The sequence below is a fragment of the Epinephelus fuscoguttatus genome, linkage group LG12, assembly GCF_011397635.1.
Source record: "Epinephelus fuscoguttatus linkage group LG12, E.fuscoguttatus.final_Chr_v1".
NCBI lineage: Eukaryota > Metazoa > Chordata > Actinopteri > Perciformes > Serranidae > Epinephelus > Epinephelus fuscoguttatus.
The window spans coordinates 37,123,418-37,150,149 of NC_064763.1; the positions used below are offsets into that span (position 1 = coordinate 37,123,418).

Below are 26,732 nucleotides of genomic sequence, written 5' to 3' on the forward strand. Positions count from 1 at the left end.
CCCTCAGAAACTTCAGAGAGTTTATGCCGCGGCAGTTCTTGAGTCTGAACAATCATTGAAGGATTTTGACAGTGATGATGACGGCAAAAGCGAGAAGCTTTTTTCAGAGAAAAGTGAGGAAGCAGGAGGAGAGGAAGAGGTTGACAGCAACAGAAGAAAAAAAAAGCTTGAGTTGAACAAAAGTCTTTTCTTGGCTCTGATTAGATATTGGAGTGTGACCTCAGGCAATATTCTGCCTGCTCTGTCTGGAAACCCCCTTATCCTCCAAAAACACTCCCCTTGTCTGGTCTAGACTCTTTGTGTGTGCCTGCGTACGTGTGTGTGTGTGTGTGTGTGTGTGTGTGTGTGTGTGTGTGTGTGTCCGTGAGTGATGCTAACACAGTGACTCAGCCCTTAATGACAGGCTGAGCCACCTGCTTCTAACACTTTACACACACAGGCGCACACACACACAGCTGCACACAACCTTCCTCAAACCATCTCACCTGAATTCTGACAGTGTTTCCAGTCAGGAACATCATACAGTGTACACACACACACACACACACACACACACACACACACATACCACCTTACCTCACTCCTCATATCATTCGTCAGCTCCTCACAGGTAGGGGTTACCTCATCAGTGATGTCATTTTTCGGCACACCTAACCACCCATCTGTCTTCAGATTGTTCTCCTGCATGGCTGAGCTCAACACGGATCAATATAGGTTTTTTATACCTGCTGAAACTCAGAGGATTAAAGAGGAAGTGTGATGAAAGCTGACTTGAGGCTCTGCAGTAACTGAAAATACATGAAAATAAATAAAACAAATGAATGTGTGTGTGATTTAAAGGTGTGTTATAGGTGTAGTGTACTGAATAACTGGAAAGCTGATGTTTTGGCCCATGCTTTTACTGATAATTCTAACATAACTTTTATGAAAAAATATGTGATTTTTCATAGAAATTGTCACCAGTTCCACAACTTTATGGCACTTGACCCATCAATGATCGACAGTGGTTGCATTTTGTGACCAGCTCGCAACTCGCAAAGACTGAGTTTCCTTGTTCTATCTATATTTGAATGCTCTGAAAATAGATATGATCAATAAATCGACAAGAAAAGAGCAAACATTTGAGAAAATCAGAAAAATTATTTCTAACAGCACAATTTTTTTTCTTGCTTTTTTTCTCCTGATCATTATCTTGAAACTCCTCAAATTTATTTTATGACTAAGTCTAGTTAAATTAGTACAGTTTTAGTCAAAGAAAAGTGTGACGTTTTATTTTTGGTTATTCATCAGATTATATTGAACATTTCAGTCAACATAGTTGAGCAAAAAAACTAATAATTTTGTCATTTTAGTCACTTATTTAACAAAAGAATCATGATCATAATCATGTTAAGGCTGTCATAGCCCCTCTCAGTGCTGTCACCATCTAATCGCTCAATCTTCACACTAATGGCTGTTGTAGAAAAATATCGCCAGACTTGTTGAATTCTGGTATTGTTTTTTTTTTTTTTTTTGCCTTTGCTGTCATATTTGGCTGTAGTTTTTAGCAAGCAACCAGGCAACATTTGGAGTTTTTGTCTCCTGAAAACTCAAATGATGGATGTGTTTGGTGATATTTGAAGTCACTAATTATGAATATTTAAAACAGTTTTATTTGTGATTTCTGTTTTTTAACGTCATCTGACAAATAATGATGTGCTTTGTGCTCATAAACACTCTCTGCTCACTTCTCAGACACTGTTACAAGAATGTAAGTGTAGTGTTTAAATAGATGCAAATTATTTTTGAGCTGAAGCTTTTGATTGTTCATTGTCTGAACAAGTGTCAAATTATATATCCTCGGGGTTCATCTGTATTTATCTCTTTAATCATTTGACCTCTTGTCATTTCTGTGCTCTGCCAGTTCCTTTGTCTCACTCTCCAGGCCTAGACTGTAATTAGACCGCCCATGACTGACGAAAATCAGAGATATGATCACAGTTTTTCTCTTTCTCCATCCTTATAAATGGTTGACCATCAGTGTAGAAGTTCGTTTAACTCCTGTTACTCTGCATTCAGGGGTGTCATGTTGTCGTCATGTTGGTGAAAGCCAGTATGATGTTCCATCTAATTGTAGTTGACAGCCACTTACTGTGACAATCATGCATTGTTTGTGAACAGATCTTTTGTTATATATCTGCTCAAAGTTGAATCCTCTCCTCCTTTAACCTCCTTTGTTGTACGTGAGCTCACAGTTTTCACCTTATTGTCACCGCACAGTTTACTTCCTGTGCTGTTTCCATCAGCGCCCACTGTCTGTTTTCACTGCTGCGTGACAAAGTTACTGGAGGACCTTTAGTAGTGTTAGAGCTTAATAAACCCCTAAATGTTCCTTTAGCAGTGAAAAAACAGCTCCTTGCACCTTATTAATCAAACATGAAATATCCTATCACCTGAAAGATGTTTTTTTTTCTTTTCAGTCTTTACGATAATCCAGAACAGTGAATTTATACGCACAGAAATTGTGGTGAGGTAAAGGTTTTTTCCTAATCCCGGCTCCAAATTTAGCTGCAGTGCAGTTTCAAAGCATGACGGAGGAGGTAAAGACCCTGTCACACCTAAGCCCCGCCGGGTTACGTCATCGCCTCATACGATACTGCATGAGACTTTAAATAAGAGACTCATAGTGACAATGACAGGGATGCAGGGATGCCAGTTTCCGTGGTAACCAGAGAACTTGTTCTGTTGTTCCCATGCAAGGATAGTAATTTGATAATAGCAAAATACAAGGTCACTCTGATACCACTGTTTTAATCTGCCAACAGAGCAGGACAGCAGAGTGGGAAAATTGGACTTATTTTTTTGCTATCAGAGACCAGTGAAAACATTTTTGTCTGGAGGATTAAACAGGGTTAAAAGCACTTAAAATGTGCTTTTTCTGATCTCATCATTCACCTTATAATGTCACCCAAAACTTTTTTGTTTATAAAACACTGTAAAATATGCTTTTAATTTTTTAAAGTTACATTTTAAACTTTTATCTTAGATTTTCTAAAAATTTAAGTTTTTTTGGAAATTAAATTTAGTTTAAGATAACTTAAGTCAAGTAATGATCCCTAATCCTGTCGGTTTGTGTTTGTCATTGTGCGGCCCAGCTGGTCAGCCCACTCAATTCAGTCCTTTCTCCACTCAAGCTTAACACCACTTTCAACATGTGTTTGAAAAGTTTTTCGTTTCCAGTCGATCCAGCACCCTCACATTGCTTTGACTGTTTCTCTATGACTGTTGGCTTGGACAATAGAGCGTAGAACACAGAGAGAAAAAGCAGAAATGAAACATGCCTGCTCGCTCTCACACTTTTATGTGCAAGACGAACACTGATTAACACTTAGTGTATAGTCTCATATGCTCTCAGCATATTAGGGTTTGTGTGTACAGAGTGCGAAATAACAAGCTGCAAACAGCATGCTGCATTTTAACTGAGCATAACTGTGGATCGTCACTGTATTTCTGAGTATTTTCAAAGCATTTTTCAGGAATAAGGCTGGTGATATTCCTTATTTTTCTTACTGATGGCAAATAAATGATTTAATTACTCGGTCCTGTTAACAAGTATTGCCCACATACACCGTCCTGCTGCTGTGAATATTCACACATGAATTCACAGCTGAAAATAGTACAGTAATAGAAAGGTTTGGTCTCTTTTGAACCAGAGTGTCTGCAGATTAATTCCATACCTGATGTGTTATGATACTCTAATGTTAAGCAAGATATGAGATGAATAAATCCCCACTTTTGTTATCTCTGCTGCCATCTGAACTGTAAAGGACCCAGGAGGGACAGTGCCACCAGGCGCAGCTGCGCCGTGTGCCTGCTGCCATGACTGCGACCTGGTTTTGTTCTGCTCAGCATCATACCACACCGGGTGTGTTTCAGAGGCAGAGTGGTTGCCTGCCTGGTTTTGTAAATTTGTAGATTTTGTTGATTAGGTCATTTTTCTTTATGTGTGCTTCCTCTATAAGTACCTTCTGTATGTAGGCAGTTAAATGGTTTCTTTTTCTGTCTGTTTTCATTGTGCCATTTCCCACGTCGTCGTGCTGTAGCCTGCAGACAAAGTTTTTTCCGTTGAAATCCAGTTATGATTGACATGGATCAAAAATTTGTGGCTATTAGAATTCATTCATGCTCATCATTATATTGTATCTGTATTTTACATACGGCATTGAGAATTGTCTAGAGTGGTAGTGATCAACCTGGGCAGCCACTTAAGCCCCGTTTCCACCAAACACTTTCAGTATGGTACCTTTGGAACCAAAAGTAAGCCTTTAGAGATGTTACCTAGACCCTAGTGTTTCCACTGCAAACAGTACTCTTAAATATGGGCGGTGTTGTTGTCACTCACTGCTCCGTCTAGCACTCACTGTATTTCCTCTTTTATCAGTCTGCACCTCGTTTATTGTCCACAAAACGAGGTTGCACGCCAACATTTTCTCCAAAAAATTCTTTATTGATTTTAACACTGGAGTGGTCCCGTAATATATTCAGATGCATAGTTGAGGTACAGCAACAGTAACAAAGTACTGAAGAAAGGTTCCAGCTTAATTGCCAACCACCAGAACACCCTAAATTCACCCATCCAGAACAGAAAAACAACCCTTAAGAGGTCACACACTCACACCCAGGCACACAGAGGACATGCAAACAATGACAACAAACAAAGAGTAAATAAGCAGGTTAACAATTGAAGTAAGGTAGACACATAAGTACTCAAAAGGGAGAGGGGAAAAGAATAAACAAATGAATAAAATCAATAAATTTAAGTAAATACACAAGTAAAAAATTAAAAGAATTAAAAAAATTAAAATAATAATAAAGAAATAAAAATGAATAAATAAATCGAATAAAGTAAAGAAAGTAAAAATAAGATGAAACAAAGGGGGGGGGGGCTGCAGTGCTATGCCAGCATTTTCAGAACAACAAAGAACAGGCTGTCCTGAGATTCTCTCTCGATGGGATATTTAAACTTAGCAGGTTTGTGCATTTAGTCCTTCTCAGGCAAGCTCAGGGGTTAAGCGTCACCGGAGCCGATGTTTTTTTTTTTCTCCGAGTGAGAATTACAATATATGCAGTTCACATAATCCTGATGAAATTAATATTTATTTTTAAATGCTTTAAGATCCACTTATTCCTAAAAGTGTATGTCATCCAAGAGAGACAATAAAAACTAAAGTAATGGTCAAAGTTGTCATATTAAATTTTAAGGTGTGCTGATGGATTCGAGTCGTCAACTCATGCATCGAGTAACATTACAAGTAAACATTCCACTTTAAAAGTCGCTGGCAGTCGGCCCACTGAATTATTTTTCCCCGACTATAGCTGCTGTGAGAGGCAGCAAAACATCCTTTCATTTTATAGTTACAGTCTGCTGATAAAACTATCCATGATAGGAACAGTGGCTCAGCTCTGACCAGAGTGATCGTTCGCTATTGACCAATCAACAGACTGCAGTGTTCACAGCTCCACCTTTTAGTACCAGATCTGTGTGCTAGGTACCCCAACAAAGGGAGGACCAAAAATGGGGACATCACTGAACGGTTCCATTGGTACCATCCACAACTTTCCACAGTGGAAACGGAACTACTGAGTGCAGTTTTCTTATTCGTTGTTAGTTCAGTATGTTTTCATTGGATTTGTATAGAATAATGGCAGCCTTATTTTTAAGTCAGATCTGTTTTCATTTCTCTGTTTGTGAGAGCAGTTTGAAATATCACGTTTCAGTTTTAGGTTTCATTTCTTAGCTTAAAATCTCTAATAACCGTTGCTCTCGCTATTACAATTGCTTAATTAATTTCTGAAATAATTTGTTTCCTTTTTCATTATAAAAGAAAACCAAATAAAAAGTACCCTATGTTTATTCTCCAGATGACTGATGGTGAGAGTGTGAGTCACTCTACTTAAAAACAGCATGGAGTAAAAGGGAAACTGTATTTGAAATGAAATGTGCTGAATAATAAGGTAAAAATTAAGACTCATGTCGGCGTAATTGGTAGTTTTACACTGTAAAAAACAAGGACTTGTGCTATTACTGTGACGTTTGATGTTTGCTCTTAACAAAAGTAGAGTTTCTGCACTTGAGTAAAATTTTTCAGCACTCATTACCGCCCTTACTGTAAGACAAAACTACAAAGTTTCTTCTGGTCTTGAGCTCTTTTATGTACACCACACAGGCTGCTTGTCAAGTCATTTAAAGGCTCAGATGCTGCAGCACTTTCACTCTCAGTGGTTATAACCACCGCAGCACATTATCAGTGCAGGAATACTATTTTCAGCTCCTCGAGTCTTGGTATAACATGCACACATTGTGATACTGAGCTCAGAGCCGGGTTTGACTCAAATGGTTTCCCTTTTAAGTTGTTTCCCGAGATGCTGGAGAGCGTGAGATAGTTGCTTTAGCTGTCATTAGACGGCTGCTTTAAAAGGGGCATTCCAAAGAAAACTGCCCCATTACTGCCGCTAATTTTCCCCCGCAGGTTTCCCAACAACAAACAGGGCTGCAAAAACGTGACTTACAGAAACTGGTGTCATGTTTCCAAAACATTCAAGTGTGACTGATCAACAGTCAAAATAAAACTGCTCAGGATCGCTGTTTTGATGTTATCCACACAGTCATTTCAGGGAACACGGGTGATTTCGAAAAAGGATGTTAAGTTCATCATCTTGGTATCAAAAGAAGTACCAACATTCATTGTGATTAATGCTGCTATCCATCAGTATTCTTCACAGTTGATATCTATTATAAATGCTTTAATGGGGCAGTCTGTTGAGATCATCTGAGGTTTAATCAAAAGCTATTTCAGTTCACTTTTATCCTCTGCAGTATTAACATAGACAGAAAAATCCATACTAGCCTAAGGGCACATTCAGACTCTTGATAGCCCTCTGGCAAAGCAACAAAATGGTGTGATGGTTGTGTTCATGTCCAGTTTGAAGGCAGATACAAGCAGCTGTTTATACTTTCACCTTTAAGGCAGGACTACAGCGATTACGGCATGTTCGCAGCAAATTGTTTCTTTGTTTAAGTGCAGGCAAGGTAAACTGCTGAAGTTGCACAGTTCTACAAGCTACATGCTACAGGATGTTCTACCTAGAGTTGAGCGTTCTTCCCCACTTTATTCCCCAATCAGATTTTAATTTGAACAATGCTCTCAACATGGGACTGTCCTCAAAAATGTCACAGTCATATCGGTGTATGCTAAGAGCTTCAACTTAAATTATTTCAATTTAAATTCTGAGAAATTGTGTTTTGTCCGTCAGTTTGGCATGGCCGATGTCTCATACAGTACTACTACTACAATACCCATGAGCCTCAGCTACTGTTGCTACTGAAAAGACGCCAATCAGAGCAGCAGAGAAAACAAAACGTCCTGTTCTTGAACTTGAGAATAAAACGTGCTGCCATTGTTTCAAAATTGACCCGTAATAAAAGAATCTCAATTCAGAATTTAAGCTGTAGATCGTGTTTTCAGGCTTCTTAACAGAATAATCTGTAACTAAATTGGATGTTTAGGCAGATATGCACCTTTGGAGTCGTAGTTTACTTTTACTTTGAAGATTTTTGAAAACAGGCTTGTACACATAGATGTAAGTTTTGATAGATGTCACTCTCCACTTTCTGTCTGTCCTCTGAGCGGCTGTGACATGTGAATTGGGATCAATAAAGTTTTATCTTATCTCTGTGTCAAAGCACCATATATTTTCTGATGCAACTGGTAATCTTTTGATGGTTTGATAGGGGAGTGTCATGTTCATCCACAGCATAGAAGTGCTTCAACTGTGACGTATGTAATATTATCTATGAGAAATAAGAAATGGCTCTTCCATTTTTAACTCTACAGATGCAAAATGTTGCGTGTATTCGATTGGCCGAAGTGATGCATTGCCAAATAATGTTGCACTGTTTGTGTTGCACGATTCTCAGAACCCATTGGCTGTACTCGGCGTCTGACTTTCGGCAGACAGCAATACAGCCTCTGGGGGCAGACCCCCGATTTTTTGGCATTCCGGTTTGATTTGGGTGGAGGAGGTGATTTTCCGTTTCCGACTTCGGTTTATATATAAGTAAATATGCTGAACTATTGCAATGGATTCAGAATTTGCAGTGACGCCAGTTATGTTCCGCCTCATTAGTTACCGCACAGACTGTTAAACCTGGCAACAACTGCAGCTGGCTCAAGCGTGATTGGTCAATATCACGCAGACTACAAAGAGCCTACAACCGGAAACCAGGGCTCTTCCTCTCTTCTTCTGGAGGCAAGCTCTCCGGGGTTTGCCTACAGACTCTACATTCAGTGAATGTAGAGTCTGCATATAGAGACTAGTGTTGTACATAAGTTGAGCCAGGACCAAACCTTTTCCAACCAGAAGTCATTTTTGTTTGTTTGTTTGTCTGTTTCACTGCTACGCTACATTAATGCAGTGCTCCCAGGGAAATAAATAAGGAGTCACGCAGTGCTGTCAGTGTGAACACAGCCTGAGGGTGAACCCTGTGTTTACAATAAGTGGATTTACCCTGATAGAGGCCTGTATATGCTGAAGCTTGTTTATGTGTCTGAGTCTGAAACTCCTCCATGATGTAACGGTGACAGACTGGTGATGTGAAGATGTTTCCGTCGGGATCAGGGAGCCAAAAGTCCCATCTCCCTCTTCTAGTACTCCCTTCTCTCTCTTTAAATGTATTCACCACATGTCTATAGAGTAATGTAATGTATACAGAGCTTACAGGTGGAAGCCCTCAGCTGGTCATGTTTGTTTAATGCCTTTGGTGCATTTGGCTCAGACCTAATTTTTAGCAAGTTAAGTCACTCTTGATATTTGGTTGGCAATCCATTACTGTCTTGTTGTCAACAAATTTGATTCATGCACTAGCAGTAACACTTTTAATTATTTATTGTTGTGCTCAGTTAGCCTGCTGCATCACTGGGTGAAGATGAAGAGATGAAGGTGAGAATAGATGTGGAAGAGACCATAAAACTAAGGGGGGGTGGATAAATTCTTTGACTGGACGAAGGGAAGGAAAAGAGTTCAGGTGTGTAATGAAGGTGTGAGAACAGGAGGGAAGGAAGGAAAAGAGAGGTAAAAGGTAAAAGAGAGGTGTGAAGGAGCACAGAAACGTGAAGGAAAATAGCCTGGGCAGTGGAAGGGCGGAGGGCAGTAAGAGAAGATGAGGAGAGGAGAAGGGAGGAAGGGCGTGGTGGGAGAGACAGAGGGAGGGGAGGGAGGATCGCAGTGGTGAGACAGGTTGACTGACTCAGTCACATTCCTGTCGTCCAGATTTATAGTGGCTCGGGGTCCTGAAACAGGCCCGGAGCCGCGGCCAAATTACAGTCATCGAGAGCATTCCTCTGCTGCAAACACAGGTTAGCAGCCGGGCCGCGCTAAGTGCTAGGTGCTGCCTGTTGACAAATGACTTCCTTTGAAGGGCACAAAGAGAGAGACTGGATATTTACTGTGTGAGGGCACAGAGTCGAGCTGTCTGTGTTTCTTTTGTTGGAAAACATTTTTTGCTAAAAGTAGAGATGAAGAATGTGAGATGGTTTGTTTGTGTGTGTGTGTTTGGGTGTGTGTCTGCTCGTATCTGTGGAGTGTTTTTCAAATGTGGGAACTTAACTTGTGTAGAATAAACCAGTGAAACCAACTGGCGACATCAGCTCCCAGTGGAGGGTCCCACACACACACACACACACACACACACACGCTCAGACACAATTTCACGTCACACTCTGAGACATGCACTGAGACAGGATGGGAACAAAAGAGTGTGATGACCTGTGTTCAGGCTATCTTTGTGTTTAATAGCAGGTTCCCAGACTACTAATAGTGCTAATAGCCTATCAGACCCAGGACCAGGGCTGGGGGCTGCGGACGTGACCTGACGAGTGTGTGTGTGTGTGTGTGTGTGTGTGTGTGTGTGTGTGTGCGTTTAAAAGACAAAAAGACAGAGAAATGGCAACATTCATGAAGCGTGTGTGTACTTATGATGTCCTCAGTGACAAAATGCAAGACAGAAAAGAGTGATTATGGTGGTGTTAATGTATGTGTGTGTGTGTGTGTGTGTGTGTGTGTGTGTGTGTGTGTGTTTCCTCCAGGCGTTCACAGGCACCAGTCCCAGGACCTCTCAGGGTACTACTCCCTCCCTCCAGGCGGTGTCGGCCAGATCACTCCCTCCATGAGCTGGTGAGTCTCTCACACACACACACACACACACACACATACATATCTGTACATGCTGTGACTCACTCAGTCCTTTGTGTACTTGTGATGACCTTGTCACTGTGTAACTCAACGATCTTTCCCTAACATGAAAGGAAATACAGGTTTGTCTGTTACATGATGAGAATCAGTGCAGAGCTGAAGCTATTAGTCGATTAATTGATCCATTGATAGAGAGAAAATGAATTGGTGGTGACCGACACAAAAAGCCAAATAGCCCTATCTAGAGCCAGTGTTTGGTTTGTCCATTCTTGACTACTGTAGAAACATGGCGGACTCTGTAGACCCGCTCCCTCTAGATATAAATGTCTCATTCTAAGGTAACAAAAACTAGAAGATTCTCATTTTCAGGTGATTATTAACTGAAGAAAAATACTTGTCCATGTCTTCCAGTTTATCCCCCTAAATCCTACACACTGAACCTTTATGCATTAGTTTGAACCCCAAAAAAATAAGTAAAAATTTCACTGGCATCAGCTTCTAAATGTGTTGATTGTCCTGTTTTCTGACCTTTCTGTGACAGTAAACTGAATATCTTTGCATTTTGGACTGTTAGTGAGACAAAATAAGGAATCTGGATATGTCATCTTACACTTCAGTCAATTGTGATGGCCATTATTAAACTGTGTTCTGATATTTTATTGACCATTAAATCGATAAGTTGAAAAATGAATTAGCAGTTTAATCAATAATGTAAAATATAGTTTAGCCCCACACACATGCTTCTGCTTTTCAGTCCAAACTCTGGTGTTTTTCCATCACAGAATTCGAACCATTAACCCATTACTAATCTAACCCCCCATTTTCCCCAAAAAAGTTATCTGCTAATCTTCATCACTCATCTCTACCTTCCTAAACACCATCATCATTATCATCATCATCATCATCATCATCATCATCTCCACAGCATTACATCAACACACACATTCACATACACACTGTGACCTGGGTCAGTGTTACATACATCACTGTCTCTCCTGGTGTCATATTAGCTAACCTAAGGCCCCCGTTGGCATGGAAACCACCTCCTTTGATCCTCTGTGTTTTGGACTCGTACTTAAACTCGTGGCCTCTGGTCAAAACAAAAGGAATGTGGACAACTGTGAAATTTTGAAAGAAATGACAACAAATGTGTTGAGTAGCAAACTCTATTACAAACATGATTTCAGACACTGAAGGTTTCTATCTGTGTAGTCACATGCAAGTGCCCTGAGTGCATGCTTTTACTGGCTAATATGAAATTATTCTGGACTTGTTTAATACAGTACCTTCACATGTGAATATGTGAATAACTGTCTTCCTCAAGATGTGGTGGATTCTGGGAAATGTTGGCAGGTTCAGGCCTTTGAATAAACTAGCAAAGACCCCCAAATTAGATACCAAAATTAGCATGATTTGGCTTTTATCCATGACATTGTGTTTTAGTTTTTAAGCCCGAGTCTTGATTTTGCCAATTGTTCCTTTGGGGATGGAGCAGCAGCGGCAGCAGCTGGGGTAAAGAAAGTTCTGCAGTGAGAGGCGTCTGTAACGGCCACATCTGCTCCATATTTAGCCGTTTCACTTAGAGTTTCAATTCTGAGTCGATTGTGAGCAAGCGATGTCATGCTGGTTGATTGTGAACTTGTAATGTCAGACTTCCATTGATTTATGGATCAACACAAATCCATTTATTACAACCTACAGCATCTGTGCCTGGACAAAATCCCCTGCAGGAACAGTTAAAGGCTTACATCAAATGTCACAGAGATTTGGAAACGGAAGCTTAAAACTTTGTGCATTTGTACACATACATGTGTGTTTATGTCTGTTTTTCATGTGTCTGTAGGACGAGCTGTCTGTCCCCAGACATTTCTCAAGTCTGTGATTTACAGGCGTTTTATCTTTTTCAGACACTTCACTATGGATTTTCACAAATATTATTAACAGCTAATCTCCTTTAACCCAGATTATCTGCTTGTTTTGGCCCCTTGTAGTGTGCGTCTTTGTTGAAGGAGGAGAGGAGGGGAGGACATGGAGAACGAGTGGTTAAATGTCAAACTGTTGTTTTCACTATTAGCCTGGTCTCCCCTCCTGTCCCTCCACGACCACCTCCACATGTCCCCCGGGCCTGTTGGCTGGTCGGGTAGTTGCCTCGGAGCAGGAAGGGATCAGGAATTATTTGAGATGGGTTTTGTTGTTTGAAAGGATGTAGCTTTGCAGTGGCAACTGCTGTGGTGGGAGTTCAAGTCTCGCAAACGTGTTGCATTATTAAATACAGTGTGAAATGAGAGCTAAAGGGAAAGCTATAAAGCCTCTTAAACTTCTATCAACCAAAGGGTGAGAGTGTAGCACAGTTTCCTCCCGTCCTCCTAAAGGAACAGTTCACCTCTATATCTGAATTGCATATTTTTCCTCTTACCTGTAGTGCTTTTATCAGTCTAGATTGTTTTGGTGTGAATTGCAGAGTGTTGGAGGTATCGGCCGTAGAGATGTCTGCCTAGAACTAGATAGCACTTGGCTTGTGGAGCTCAACAGCAATGTGTCTTTCCAGAAATCATGAGCTGGTTTCTCAAGATAATCCACAGACCTTGTTGTGAGCAGTTTCATGTAGGAACTGTCATGATTTCTGGAAAGAAACATTGCTGTTGAGTTTTTCAAATGTATTTTTGGCACTTTGAGTGCCCCAAGTGCCATCTAGTTCCATTACCTTGGAGAAAAGGCAGACATCTTCATGGCTGATAACTCCAACACTCGCCAACTAGCACCAAAACAATGCAGACTGATAAATAGTGCCACAGGTAAGAGGAAAATATGTTCTTGATTTTGGGGTGAACTATCCCTTTAAGGAACAATGGTCCGTAAGAGGTTGGCCTATAGCCCCTTTTACACTGCCAGATGTTCTGCGAATGTTGGGGCGTTTTGCCGGCAAGTTGTGAGCATTTAGGCACACAGAGGACTGGCGATTTAATCTGAGGTGACCAATTTTCCGCCTCATAGGGTAGACATATTGGCGGAACCCTTTTAGTTTAAAAAGACCGAGGCGGCCTTCCGCAACAGGAGGGGCTGTTGAAGACTTGTGGGAGGAGCTGTTGATGACACCGCACGTGCGACCCACTGGCGGTGGATAAACAGGAAACAGCTGATAGCAGGAATGAGCAGCTAGTAGCAAGAGGGAAACACAAACCTGACAGACACTGTAAAGATGAGCAACTGGGGAGACAAGGAATAGCGCGCCCTCCTTGTCCTCACAAACGAAGAGGCCGTTAACCGTCAGATGACGGGGACGGTGAAGAACGGGCCGACTTACGAGAGAATCGCAGAAGGACTGACCAGCCGCGGCTTCCCTCCCACGTCACTGTTTACGTCACACGCTGAGCTACACGTTTTGTTACTTGCTCACGCCCCCCATTGCCCCGAAAAAGGCGCATTCTGTATAAACAAAAGTAGGTAGGCGGCATTTTGCTGCACTCCCTGATTCTGCTTTTATACTGCCAATGCTGAAAAAAAGACTGACTGGGCTTTCCTGCAGATTTGCACAATTCCTATCTAAAAAGGGCTTATGCTTGGAAAGAGCTGGTTCGTACAAAGGGTTGTCATGACCTCATTGGAAGGCAGGGTGAAAACCTGGTCGCCATAGAGAGACACATTTTTCAATGATCTCTCCTGAAAGATAATCATAGTGTTGCTTTCTTTCGACACAAAAAGTGGCAGAAATAGTTTAGTAATGAATGACAGAGGAGAGCTACAGAGAGAAGCTCACACCCTGCCCCCCTCTGGATGTTACTGTGTAAGAGATTGAAGATGTGGTGTGCCTAAAATGTTCAGTAATGCCTAGAAAGTAAGGAAATAAAGATATTTTTATGATCATTTTTGTGCTTCAAGGTAGTTAAACCTACTAGTTGGTCCTTACCTGAAGCTATTCCCCTTTGCCGTCATTCACTGACGTTGTCAAACTCATCACCTTTGACTGAACCGAATAGTTTGTAGGGATGTGATTATTTGTAGTCAAAGCGCAACAAAGAAAATGCACACGGCGCTGCAGCCAGCACAATAGAGCATGTCGCCTGGTTTTTCATTTCATTCCCAGCATACCTCTGTCCAGCCATGCCTGTCACACGGGAGGCATTTTTCTGTTTGAGTGTGGCGTCACCGTCACTCAGGAGCTGTTTGCAGGGGATTTTGATGTGTGTGACCTGATTGTGCACATGAGGGCTTTTTTAGGCAAATATAAATCACATTGATTAATGGGTTGATTGAAGGATATATGGATTCTGAGACGTGGTGTGTGCAGCCTTCTTGTGAGATAAAACACAGACTAACAGCTTAGTTTGCCTGTTATTTGAACAACACTTGACCTGTGTTGCAGTGTGATCTCGGTCCTCCAGGAGCTGAGCTCAGTGATCTCTGGATCTCTTTCCAGCCAAAGGCCTCTGCCGCTGGGCTTTACTGAATGTGTAGCGCTGCCTCCTCCTGGGGCTAAAGGATGAGATGAGGAAATGTGAGAGATGGTGACAATGATTGTTAATAAAGGGGCTTAAATGCTAAATGTGTATTGGAGTGCATACGTTGAAACATAAGGATGAATCAGTTTGGGGGGGTTGTATTGGCTCTCGGGAGGTAGAAGTGTGGTTTTCTACATATCAAAGGCTCTTGCTTACATCCCATCCCCTCCCTCGACCTCCCGCGGTGTGTGAGTGTGTGTGTTTCTGTTCCCGGTAAGCCAAGTATTGACACACAGCTGTCAACAGTGCTGATCCAGACTCTCCAGGGGGGGATCACCGTGCATCACAGCATCACAAGAGCTGCCTTCAAAAGCGAGAGATACTTCTGTAGAAGCAAAAAAGCATTAAACCATGAGATTTCACTTTATTGAACTCTGAGATCTTTGAAATTTACTGGAGCTGGAGATTTGTTTTACATATTTATTTATTTCCATGTTTTACACACATCCAACAACAAACCAATTATATGAATTATAAAAATTAAGGGATAGAACGTAAATACAGGACAAAAGATAAGAAGAAATGTTTTTTAAGATGTTTTATTGTTGACAATATTGAAGGTTTAAATTCAGCAGAGCGTTGCCTCTGTTTCACAGTAGAATGATTTTTGACAGCAAATATAACGATTAATTTAAATAAAGATTACAGTAGAATTTAATTGACCTTAGAGGGCTAAACGTCCTCTCAAGGATCATCAAACTTGTACCTGTAAAGCTAAAAGGCACCAACTGTTGCCGTCTCTCCCCCTCTGCTGTGCCGTGGCAGGCAGAGCCAGCCAGTCTACCCTGCCCTGTCCCCCTGTGGATTCAGGCAGTCCTACTCCTCCAACCTCTCCAGCGCCTCCTCCTACTCCAGGTATCGTAGCCTGCTGGTCGGACCAAGCCGGACCGAGCCAAGAAAGTAAAAGCAAAAAAAAAAAGAAAAAAAAAGCAAAAAGCAAACGCTCTGCATCGTCAACTCCTCTGTTTATAGCACACTCAGAAAGCCTGAGCCGGAGTTTTCCGTTCAGCTCCTGTGTCAGCTTTCAGTGGGCAGCTGCTGTAAAAGTCCCATTGGAGCCAGTGTGCTGTAAACAGGACGAGTTCTGTGTTTTTGCCAAAACAAGCCGAGTCGAGGCAAACTGAGTCGAGCCAAGCTAGTCGCTGCTGCACACACACACACACACACTCTTGAGCGCCATCAGGATATTAACTGCTTTTAACTCGCTATCGCTAACCTCTGTCTTTTTTTGTCATTTGTGTTTCTGATCCACCACATACATCAATAAAACTACATTTTGATAACCGCTAATTTTGTGAGGCCCTGCTACACTGGTCCTTTGCTTTGTTTTCCAAGGGTGCAACAAACACATGCTTTGTCGCCACAGCGCTTTGCCAGTTCGTCATGTTGTCTCTCATACACAAGGCCTCAGTCATGCAGCAACCGGTGTCAAAAAGCCTCTCATATAGTTTGTTTTACACCTGTATCAGGCCTGTATCAAATCACAATAACTCAAAAGCCAGATGATTAATCAGCATCTTGGATATCAAACCTTTAACCCGCTGCTCAGAGGGGAAATGTTTCCTCTTTATTCACTACTTCCGAGCAGTAAGCATTACCTAACGTGCAGCTCTTAATTTCTGCATTTCTTAGTTATGTATTTATGTTGCTGGTACCTGTATTTGTCAAATGCAGTAAACTTTACCGATGAGCTGTTGCTCCACGCTGATTTAAAACAAACAATATGAATATTTTTTGGTTGTTATTTGACCCTGGCGCTCACTGTGCTGCAAGCAGCTGATGCTTATTGCTGCTTCATTTTCACTGGTCTCTTTATTTTTACTCCTTTTATCTCCAGTTTGTGAAGGTGATAAAACAAGCCAAATTTTTTGGAAAGAAGATCTCTTAAATGGCCTTTTTTTTTAGAATTAAATTAACTTTGGATCATAAGGTGGATGGTTAAGTTATTCATTTAGATTTTGAGAAGTGCACTGACTTTAGTTCAGACTTCTCACAAGACAGCGTTATAGATGTGAGAATTTTCCTTGTCTTCCAGCCTCTCACTCAGTAATGCTAGGACGCCCTCTAGTGGTGACAAATGCTTACATCATTGCTGAGTAGATAGGAACCAAATCACACAGTTTAAGTGCAGTGCTCATGAGGAACACCATCCACTAGTCACATATTTTCAGCGTTTTAAAGAGGTTCAATTTAAGTCAGTCAACCTATCTGTTCACACAGACAGGAATCATGTCTTCAGTAAGTCAAATTTGGCTCTCGTGAGTTTCCATGCTTTCAAGCTTGCTGCTTACCAAACCTGACGCTCTTGCTTTGACGCTCACTGTCCTCTCCGCCCCAGACTCAAAGCAAGTCTCTGAACTAACTAAAGCTTTTTTATGTCACTCTGTTTCTTGTCTCCTGTCGTCCTCCACCCTTTTCCTTTCATCCCCACCAGGTTCCCTCACTCTCTGATGCTCGGCCCGTCAGGCATGCATCCTACAGGGATCCCCCACCCAGCCATAGTGCCCCCTACAGGCAAACAGGAGCACGATCAGTATGACAGGGGCATGTACGTGTAAGTATTGCCACACTCACTTTCGTCATTTTTCTCCACTGATCCCCTCCTCTGTCACACTCCTCTGCTTGTTACTGTTCATCGTAGTCTTCTCTGGCGTTTTAGTTTTTGCATTTTTGTACTAAATCTCACTCTGTTTTTATCACTTGTCTGAATGCATTTCCTTGCAGGGTTTGACTGTAATTTGGGACTAGAATTCGCTATTTTTCTGTGGCAGTATTTGACATATTTGAATCTTTATTAGACCCCACAGTTCATGTCACTATTGTTCTGCTAAGTAATTGCTTAGTACTCAAGTTTTTGTCTGAGGTTTTAATTCTTGACTCTTTTGAACTGTCACGGCAATCTCAGCTGTGCTGGACATTGACTGACATAAATAACCCTAAACCCAGTTTTTCCCATTAAAGGAGTAGTTCAACATATTGGGAAATATTTGCTGTCTTGCTGAGAGTTAAGACTGATACCGCTTTTGTATCTGTTCATTAGATATGAAGCTACACCCTGAGAATAAACTTAATATATTGTGTCATTTAGAAGCCTTTTTTTTTTTCAACTTTCAAACTGATTATCTCCCCATCTTCACTCAAATTCCTTCACCCATCCTTACCCCCTTCTCCTCCTTATCCTCCTGCCACTCTGCCCCTCTTCCTCTCCCGTCCTCAGGAAGCCACATGTTGAGGCCAAGCGGGAGAAGGAGCCCAAGAAGCCGGTTATCAAGAAACCCCTGAACGCCTTCATGCTCTACATGAAGGAGATGAGGGCGAAGGTCATCGCCGAGTGCACATTAAAGGAGAGCGCTGCCATCAACCAGATTCTGGGACGAAGGGTGAGGGATGCACACACACACACACACACCAAAGCGCAGACTAATCCTGTTTCCAGGTCAGTTTGTAATTTCACACATGAGGAACATGAGAGGACTGGGGTAATGTGAACTCTGTTCCCCTCACATACTGGTGCTACTGAGATCATAACAACACTGACTGGTGCTATTGGGTTCCTTAAGACTGATAAGACAGTGCATGTCATATCATTCACACAGTTCAGATGCAGATCATGCTGTATCATGCACGTAGCAACTGTGTGAACTGTGAGAAGAGCTTTTTCTACCATCTGAAGTCCAGATTTGCACCTGAGGGTGACTGAGTGTTGCTGTCATGGCACCTAAACTGTGGAATGAATTCATGTTTATAGTGTCCGCCACAAATTCTGTTTCTTAAATGGCGGCTTAAAACACACCTTTTTAAAATGGCTTTAACAAACTTTTATGATTTTGTATCTCTTGGACTTTTTATTTATTATTGGTTTTTTTTTATCATTTTATCTCATTCGTCTGGGTTTACTTTTCATGATATCTCTTAATTACTGTCTCTGATGTCCTGTAAAGCACCATGCAACTTTGTTCAGAATAGTGGGACACACATAACGTCAATATTATTATCAACATTATTATGACTGTGATTAAAGTGCAAAAAAAGGTGACTTTTGCAGTGCTCATAATTTTCGATTATGATCATTTTTTCCTTTCTATTCTCTCTGTCTCTAGAATTTAAATTTTAAAAAATTATAGCATGATGACTTCATTTTGAGGTGAATTTACCAAATTGGGAGTCACATCCACCAAAGACTGAACACACACAATACACAAAAGTGTTGTCACGATACTGGAATTTCTAACGTCAATACAATACCTTGAAAAACATCAATATTTCATACATTTTCAGAGGTGGGTAGAGTAGCCAAATATTGTACTCAAGAGTACTGATACTTTACAACAATATTACTCAAGTAAAAGTAAAAAGTAGTCATCCAAATAATTACTTGAGTAAGAGTAAAAGAGTATTTGGTGAAAAAACTACTCAAGTACTGAGTAACTGTTGAGTAACGTCTGATTTATTTGTAAAATAAGAACATGAACGTAATCAATCAGTCAAAAATAATAATCTGCAAATTCATGTATTTTAAACGATACCCCTTTAACTAAAACAAAAATAAGTTAAATCTTTACAAACATAACATAAATCAAGGCACAAGAAACACAAATATATTCTTATATATACTGTACATATATATATATATATATATATATATATATATATATATATATATATATATATACACATACATACATACATATATTTAATTATGTACTCAGAGGTGGGTAGAGTAGCCAAATATTGTACTCAAGTAAGAGTATTGTTGCTTTAAAACAATATAACTCAAGTAAAAGTAAAAAGTGTTTTGCATTGAAACTACTCTGAAAAGTACAATTTATCCAAAAAGTTACTCAAGTAAATGTAACTGAGTAAATGTAACTAGTTACTACCCACCTCTGACCATTTTCGATACTGAAATTGAGGGCATATAATTTAAATTTTGTATTAAAAGATGAATATAACAAGGCTGTAACATGACTACGACTACTTTTCATTTTTTGGTTAGTTGCAGAGAACGGCAGAACAACATTAATAATAGACATTAAGAATAAGAGTGAGTGAGAAAGTGCAGCTAGTACCAATGTATCAATAATATGAAAAGTGAGTATTGAAACAGTTTAAATATTCAGTATTGATGACATATATCGACAACACTAACACACTTTGAAGAACGAGATAGTAGTGTACTGGAGGACTGTCTTTATCATATAATAATCAAGAAAAAACACAGGTGCTCTTGAAGAAAAGAATCAGCACATGGGAGGAAAAAATAAACTTCTGGCACTCGTGCATGGAGCAGGAACAGATGCATTTGAATTAAGTTACAAAGCCTTTATTTCAAAACATGGCTGCTTACATTAAACACCAACCAGTTTTGAATCTATGCTCTTTGTCAGGGTGCAAAAAAAGCATACGGACCCTCTACCATGCCGATGAAATGTTTGCTTGACTCCTGTCCACCCTTGTGCCCCCTGACAAAGACCGACACTAACACACAGTATGGGCAAAAACCTTTACAGTGTGTGAAAAACATAATAATCAAAATACTAACAGTTTCCTTCTTGAATTTTGTTTGTTCTGTGTGTGTTTGCAGTGGCATGCACTGACCCGGGAGGAACAGGCCAAGTACTATGAGCTGGCCAGGAAAGAGAGACAACTCCACATGCAGCTCTACCCGACCTGGTCTGCCAGAGACAACTACGTGAGTACTTCTTATTCAACTCCTCATCTTTCCTCCTCCTCTCCCTCCGTACGTCATACAACTCCTCTGAGCTGATTTTTAAAACTTGATCTGAAAAAAAAAACAACCAGCGGAATGTAAAAGTGTTAAGATGAGGAGGCACTCACTGTGTTATGGAAAGGCATGATGTTTATACCTGTGCTATTGTGGGAACAATCTCCAGGGTGAATAAGTCATTTGGTTGCCATGGTTACATCACTGATCTTATAGAAACTACTGTTTTAAATGATCTAAATTGTTATTAGATTAAGGCACAAATTGTTAAACTACAGTGTTTGTGCTGCAAATTTTACAATCAAAAGTTTACCTGGATCCAGACTTGTTTATAGGTTTGATTTTTAAATATATGAACATGAATACAGTAAATTTCCTTCAAAATAAGAGTTTGAAAGCAATTCCAGTTATTCATTCTCTGATAAGTTATTATACAACGCAGTATTTATTAGATTAGTAGAGACACACCTCACCTAGTGCTGGGTGAAGCAGTTCCTGGAAGCAGGAAGCTGCCTTTGAGAAAATAATAAAATGTCAAAATCTGTAACAAAGTAAAAACACCAGCCACTTGACTTACTTCCTGTCTGGTTTGACTCCCTGTACATGAAGCCAAGGTGAAAAAAAAAATAGAACAGGATGAACTCCTAAAACCTGAACTTGTTGAACTGGGTTTGATCATATTTATTGTTCTCACCTCAGAGCTGAACAATTTACTCAACTTACTTCCTTTACTGGCTACTGTCTCAACATCCTGCATGATTATTGGCTCCCAGGCCTGTCAGTCAAACATCATCAAACATAACGACAGACATTCATGGCATGAAATGATTAAACAGGTCTCCCAGAACACAAGAGGAAGTCAAACCTGTGTGGTGCATGTGTTGTAGTTCAATGTTGTGGGGATGTGCTGTATCTGGGCTGCTGTGTGCCTCTGATCTGTCAGTTTGCTGTTGAACTCTTGCAGGAGGCGGGCCTTAGCGGGGTCGCAGGGGAAAAGAGTAAAGCTGATTGGGTAGGGACACGTCTTATGGTGGATTTATGCCTCTGTGGTGGGAAGATATGAGTATGTGAAGAGCTGCATGAAAAAAGGGGTTGTGGGTATTCCTGTGCAAAGTTTGCATGCACCTTCCAAAAAATACCTTAATGACTCACACATGTCAGTCCTCACAAACAAACACGCAAGCTGCAAAAGCAGATCTGATTGGTCAGTTTTGGATACATTTCACCAAGTCTTGCACGTTGCCATGGTTATGACTGCTGAATCACACAGAGGTATAAATCAACCCGTTTTGCTCAACTAACAGAGAGCAGGGCCGCATGGCTGGCCTCGCTGCTTTAGTTCATTCTTTAACTTTTGGGAATCCCTTTAAAATACAGCGCCTTCATTTGTGTTACTAGTAAAGCTAAACACACATTATGGTTATTCAGAAACACACAACCTTCTGACATTGCGATTTTTATAATTAATCATTTGTTATTCGATAAGTTCAAGTACTGAATCCAAAAAAGTTGAACACTATGAAAAATGTAAAACAAAACTGAATGCAATGATCTGCAAATCCTTTTAAATTCAGTGGGGAAAAATTGGAATTTAACACTTTTTTTTGTTTGTTTGTTTGTTTTTTCAATTACACATTTTGCATTGAAGTGGAATAACAGAGAAAAAAGGCTTATCATGCTCAATGTATTGAGTTCTTGGAGCAGCCTTAGTTTACAATGCCAACTTTAAGACACTTCCTGTACGAAAGAACTAACATCTCACAGTGTTCAGATGGATTTTGGCCCAGTTTTCCACAAAGACACTCTTTAAATCTTAAAGATTTTAATGGACCTGCTTGTGAATCTTGAGAAAGAAATTTCGGTAACACTTTACTTGAAGGTATCTACATAACGGTGACGTGACACTGTCATAAGTATGACATGACACTGTCATGAACTCGTCATAAATATTACGTATATGTCGTAAACGTTTATGACTGCTGTCATTAAGTGTCATTCGGTTTTTGTAAGGACAAGTTGACATTGTTTGGGTTGTCTTGATTATGACAACTTGACATTAATCAAAGTGACATTACCAGAAGATGTCTTTGTCATAACAACTTGACATTAACAGGAAATGCACCTCTCATAATCAGGACATCCCAAACAAATCTAATGTCACGTGTGATGACAAAGACAACTTCTGGTAATGTCACTTTGATTAATGACAAGTTGTCATAATCAAGACAACCCAAACAATGACACTTTATGACAGTAGTCATAAATGTTTATGACATGTACATAATGTTCACGACAGTGTCATATCATAGTTATGACAGTGTCATGTCACTCTTAGATACCTTCAAGTAAAGTATTACCGAAATTTCATTTTCAAAACTTCCAACAGTCCGTATCCTCAGCTCCCAAACACTTACTGACTGTTGTAAAAAGAAAAGGTGATGTAACACAGTGATAAACATGCACCTGTACCAACTGTTTTGGAACATGTTGCAGGCATCAAATTCAGAATGAGTGTATATTTCCAAAAGACAATAAAGTGTATCAGTTTGAACATAAAATATCTTTTCTTTGAACTCTGTTACATTGAATATACATTGAAAAGAATTTGCAAGTCATTTTATTCTGTTTTTATTTACATTTTACATAGTGTCCCAACTTTTTAGGAATCAGGCTTGCACATCCTGTAGTTTCTGAATATTTTCTACCAGAAAACGACATAACGAAGCAAAATGTGTCATAATCAGGTGAAGTAAAGGCTTTGGTCGCAACAGAAGCTGCTTTTCAGTGATGTTCGATACCTGTCAGAGTGGTAGCCTGTTTACGCTTCTCTCTGCTGTACTGTCTTGTTCCTCTGTACCTGACTGAGCTGAACTTTGTAGATGGGCGGGCATGGCACACGAGTTATGGTGGCACTTTATCTGGGCTGTGGTTTATAACACATGCTGTAACATCTGAACGAGTCACAAACATGCACACTGAATCAGTTGAATCAGGTTTTTTATTATCTCATCTTAATGCTGCATCTGACACCGAAGCACAAGGCGATGCCAGTTTTTTAAGCAAATACTTCAAAATAAAAGCCCTAACCTTATCCGCAGGGAGTTCTATCAAAGCTCACAGTTCAGAAACATCCTCATGATGTTGTGCGAATATGTTATAAACCAGAGCTCTAGTAAACTGTGATCATGCATGGGGCTTTGAGCATTTTCTACGCAGCTCGGCAAGGCGTAACACAGTGGATGCTGTTAGATGTGTTGACATGGGTGACTGTCATGACAAAGAACTACTGTATATGTAACCATTGTCCACAAATGGTGGCTTACTAACAGGTGCAGTTGTCTTAAAGTAAATTATTTATCCAAAATATTCCTCCAAGGCAACAGTCTGACAAGCTTATATGTATAGAAAAGAACAACTTGTGTAATGACGACATACACACAAGCGCTCGGGGCTTCTTGCATCACCCTTCACACCCTGCTCTCCTCCTGACTTTAAAGAAAAACAGAAACAGTCACTGGACCCCTAGCACAACAGGAAGTGAAGCTCCATATCGCCCCCGCAGCTGTGGAGGGTTTCTCCTCCGAGTCTTAAAAAAAACCTACACATAGTATGTGCACACACACACACACACACACACACGTACGCCCACAGACACAAAGCTTCAGAGAGGTGCAGTTGCAAGAGGAGTTGTTGTAACCACATAGACAGTGCTGACAGCGAGCTGAGGAGGACAGACAACGAAGCGTAGGCGGTAGATCTCTGTACCCACATCCTTCATCTCACCCAAATATGAGGCCTCACTTCACCATCACCGGATCTGCGTGAACAACTCTGATGTTTACCTCAACAGTCACACATGACAATCAGACTGGAGATAATGAAAAATGGCAACAAATATGAAAAATGTTTGACTGTGAGATCATCTACAAATGATTTATTTTTCTTAATTTTGAGTGTTGATCAGTTATGTTTTTGGTGGAGACACGTCAGGTTTTGCATGAACTGAGTGACATTCGGGATGCAACATATTTTCTTGTGAGGATTTCTTTGTCTTTCTTGCTTTTCTCCTGCTTCTGTAGAGCATTAAATATGGTTGCCTGACCTGGTTGCTGCTTTTAACTTTGCACTTTTTCACTTAAAATGCATTCACGTCACATAAGAAAGCTCCATTTTTAATGTGGTGCAGATTTCTGTTAATAAAGGAACACAAATTTGAGGCTATATTTAATCATGAACACTCACTCTCAAAGAGGGATTGCACTCGAGGGTGTTGAACAAACACATTAAGGGAACCGGAAAAGCAAAGATGAATTCTTTATGGAGGACAAAATCATATAGATAAAAGAGAACAGCTTGCACTTTTGCACAATCCAAACCAAAAGAACTGGATTTATCAGCCTCAGTCAAAAGTCCGCTGATGCTGTAGTATTTTGCTCATTTCAGCAGCTGAGCCAGTCTCATTTCATTGGGGGGGTTTGTTTTGTTCTTTCTCCCACAGGGCAAAAAGAAGAGGAGAAAAAGGGAGAAGCTGCAGGACTCCAACACAGGTAACCATATAAATATCTTGCCTCTCTCCTGTCAGACAGATACTATTATACCCTGTGTCAGTGTGAGAAGACAAATGGCCAGTGTCAGCTGCAGTATTTGAGAGAATTCAGTTGAGCTTGAACTTGCGTTGGCGCGCTGTAGCACAATGTCTTGGTGTCTTTGAGGCAGGATGTGTCTCTAACGTCAAACCACCCACCCACTCTGTTTTCCATGTAACCTGAATTATAAACATTATAATCCCCGGCAGTCTATGAAACTTTATGTCCTGCTCTTAGCTGTCCAAGCTTATAAAGGTAGTTTCCCTTTACTGTGTTCAGGCAACTGAAAATATTTTTTCATAAGTTATCTCAACCATTAAAACATAGAAGTCCTCCATGTGTTCCTAGTGGATCACCTACTGTAGGTGAGTGCTCAAGCTAATACTGTAATAGTGACTAGCTTTAGCAGGTAGCATCAAAACTGAGAAAGTAACGTGGCAGTTTCAAAGTTAGGTTATGCAAGTCTGAGGTGTCCTGCAGGAAACTCTGGCATTTCATGTAAGAGCTGGTAGAAAAATATGAATGCTGATAGATGATAGCAGCGGTGATTCTAGACTATGGCGGGCCACAGGAAAAGAAGCCCATCCTGCAGATAGAGCCACCCCCAACCCCGTACTCACATTGCATTGCTACCTTTAACATCATACTCTCTGCTCCGGTTGCCGCAGCCTCACACTCTCAAGGTGGTGCACAGTGTAGCACCTTTATTGGAGGTTTAAGGCGGTTAAGAGATGTCATCCGAAAATGTGCCATTATGAGGAGCCTCTGGGGCTTCTTTCACAATTTTTTGAGGTCCAAACATTTACCTGGTTTGTCTCTCCTGATGGTGCATCTTTGGATGTTACTAGTCAGCTGATATCCGAGCAGCTGATGAGTGAGCAACTGATAGTGAAGCATGAATGATGCCAGTGATCTAATGCAAGTGAGAATGTAGTGCCAACCCTGAACTAAAGCTTTAGATAAAATGAAATTTCTAAAATTTACATCTGATTTTCAACTAAGAACGATGAGGATTTTAACATTTTTTCCAATAAAGGCTCCACTTCAGCCTCTAACAGAGAAGTAGTAAAGTGTATTTCTGGATTTTAAGAGTGCTGACCTTCTGAGTTAAAGCAATTTATGACTGCGTCTTTGCCAGAAAGTGGAAACCTTTAATAACCCTGTACTAACAGAGCGCGGCTGCCCTCTCTGAGTCTCTCTCTGTATGTCTTAACAGCCTGTTTCCAGGATGTCTGACTTGTTTAACTAAGTTATATGTGTGTGTGTGTGTGTGTGTTGTGTGGTTATTCTGGTGGTTGTCAATGCTATAACCAGCTACTAACAGTTTGACTTGATGGCTTTCTCTAAACGGACAGCCCTGTTGGTGCTTTCTCCTGCCCTGACATGCTCTCGTGTCTCTTTATTTCTCCTCTCTTTGTCTGTCTTTATCTCTCCTCCTGTCCTCGCGCTCTCTACAACCTTCTTCCCTCCTCTTCTGCTTCTCTCTGTTTTTGCTTCTCCTCCCTCTTGTTATGTGCATGCTGCGCATTGTGCTCAGACCCGGGCTCTCCTAAGAAATGCCGGGCTCGCTTCGGCCTCAACCAACAAACGGACTGGTGCGGTCCCTGCAGGTGTGTACCAAGCATCCAGCCCTACCCACTCCATAGCAGCGCTCTGCTGGCGTCCGACAAACTCCTCATCTCTCCTCCCATT

At 40.7% G+C, this 26,732-nt stretch overlaps 1 protein-coding gene across 10 annotated transcripts in view; it reads left to right on the forward strand.

The window, feature by feature from the left end:
• The window catches only part of tcf7 (transcription factor 7), a 92,474-nt gene that overhangs the window by 58,390 nt on the left and 7,352 nt on the right, over positions 1-26,732 (forward strand). For 2 of the 10 annotated variants that reach the window (XM_049592892.1, XM_049592896.1), the window contains exons 5-12: positions 10,125-10,212; positions 15,495-15,584; positions 17,164-17,283; positions 17,947-18,109; positions 20,314-20,421; positions 21,419-21,466; positions 24,953-25,001; positions 26,578-26,650. In XM_049592892.1, the coding sequence (XP_049448849.1) occupies positions 10,125-10,212; positions 15,495-15,584; positions 17,164-17,283; positions 17,947-18,109; positions 20,314-20,421; positions 21,419-21,466; positions 24,953-25,001; positions 26,578-26,650 (739 nt within the window). The remainder of the gene's footprint in view (positions 1-10,124; positions 10,213-15,494; positions 15,585-17,163; positions 17,284-17,946; positions 18,110-20,313; positions 20,422-21,418; positions 21,467-24,952; positions 25,002-26,577; positions 26,651-26,732) is intronic. The other 8 variants (XM_049592893.1, XM_049592898.1, XM_049592897.1 and 5 more) reach the window with 5 other exon arrangements.